The sequence below is a fragment of the Etheostoma cragini genome, chromosome 22, assembly GCF_013103735.1.
Source record: "Etheostoma cragini isolate CJK2018 chromosome 22, CSU_Ecrag_1.0, whole genome shotgun sequence".
Lineage (NCBI taxonomy): Eukaryota > Metazoa > Chordata > Actinopteri > Perciformes > Percidae > Etheostoma > Etheostoma cragini.
In genome coordinates this window covers 22364035-22365441 of record NC_048428.1, presented here as the reverse complement: position 1 = coordinate 22365441, position 1407 = coordinate 22364035, and the positions used below count along the sequence as shown (strand labels likewise).

The 1407-nt window shown below is 47.0% G+C and overlaps 1 protein-coding gene across 1 annotated transcript in view; it reads right to left on the bottom strand.

Moving 5' to 3' along the window:
* The window catches only part of fars2 (phenylalanyl-tRNA synthetase 2, mitochondrial), an 8286-nt gene extending 7224 nt beyond the window's left edge, over positions 1–1062 (bottom strand). Inside the window, exons 1-2 of the mRNA XM_034862828.1 lie at positions 978–1062; positions 14–174 (exon numbers count right to left, since the gene is read on the bottom strand). Of these exons, the coding sequence (XP_034718719.1) occupies positions 14–174; positions 978–1062 (246 nt within the window). The remainder of the gene's footprint in view (positions 1–13; positions 175–977) is intronic.
* Positions 1063–1407: the final 345 nt, after the last annotated feature.

Here is a 1407-nt window from a genome sequence, read left to right as displayed (position 1 = left end):
CCCCCCCCCCCACCTGGAAGCAGACGGGCTGCTGGATGTCCTCCACCCTGAACTGACGGAGGAAGCGGGGGTCCTGGCTCCAGAACAGCCGGATGTCGGGGATCCCGTAGAGGACCATGGCGAGTCTCTCCAGACCCAGACCGAAGGCCCAGCCCGCCTTGTCCGCCGCCCCGGCTGCAACAACACAACAGACACACACTGTTACACAACAGACACACAATGATTCACAACAGACACACACTGATACACACTGATACACAATGATACACAACAGACACACAATGATACACAACAGACACACAATGATACACACTGATACACAATGATACACAACAGACACACTGATACACACTGATACACAATGATACACAACAGACACACACTGATACACACTGATACACAATGATACACAACAGATATACACTGATACACAACAGACACACAATGATACACAACAGATATACACTGATACACAACAGACACACAATGATACACAACAGACACACAGTTACACAACAGACACACACTGATACACAACAGATACACAATGATACACACTGTTACACAACAGACACACAATGATACACACTGATACACAATGATACACACTGTTAAACAACAGATACACAATGATACACTCTGATACAAAACAAATACACAATGATACACACTGATACACAATGATACACAACAGATACACATTGATACACAACAGACACACAATAATACACACTGATACACAATGATACACACTGATACAGAACAGACACACAATGATACACAACAAGCTACCTAAGTAATAATTATATATTTTAAAATTTATTTTTAAAGATTATTTTGGGGGCTTTTTCCACTTTAACTGACAGGACAGCTCGGTGAGAGAGGGGGGAGGAGGGGGGAGAGGGGGGGAGAGAGGGTGGAGGGAGGGGGGGAGGGAGGGGGGAGATGCAGGAAATCGCCCCAGGTGGGACTCGAACCCTCGACCTCTGCCCCGAGGCCCGACCCTGACTCTGTGCACGTGCGCCCGCTCCCCCGCCGGGCCCACCCGGCCTCGAGAATCATCAGTTATAAAGTGAATCAATTAGCAAGACCTGCTCGTTAAAGCTTCTCTTAATTGATTCTAACTTCCTGTAACAGACAACCCAACTCTCTCCTACCCGGAGAAAACTATTTCAACAACTCTCCCGAAATTAAAGTAACCTTTGATGTGAAAGGGAGTCGAACTTCTGTCACTCAGAAGGGAAAGGAAAGGAAGTTCTAATCAGACGGCGCTTTACTCATTTAAGAAGAAAAGTGCTCGACTGCTTGGAGGCAGGTCGGAGCCGAGGGCGAACGCTCGGTGGAATAGAGGATTATGGGTAATTTGGAGGATTTGAGGCGTTTCAGCCCGGGATGTAGCCTAGATGA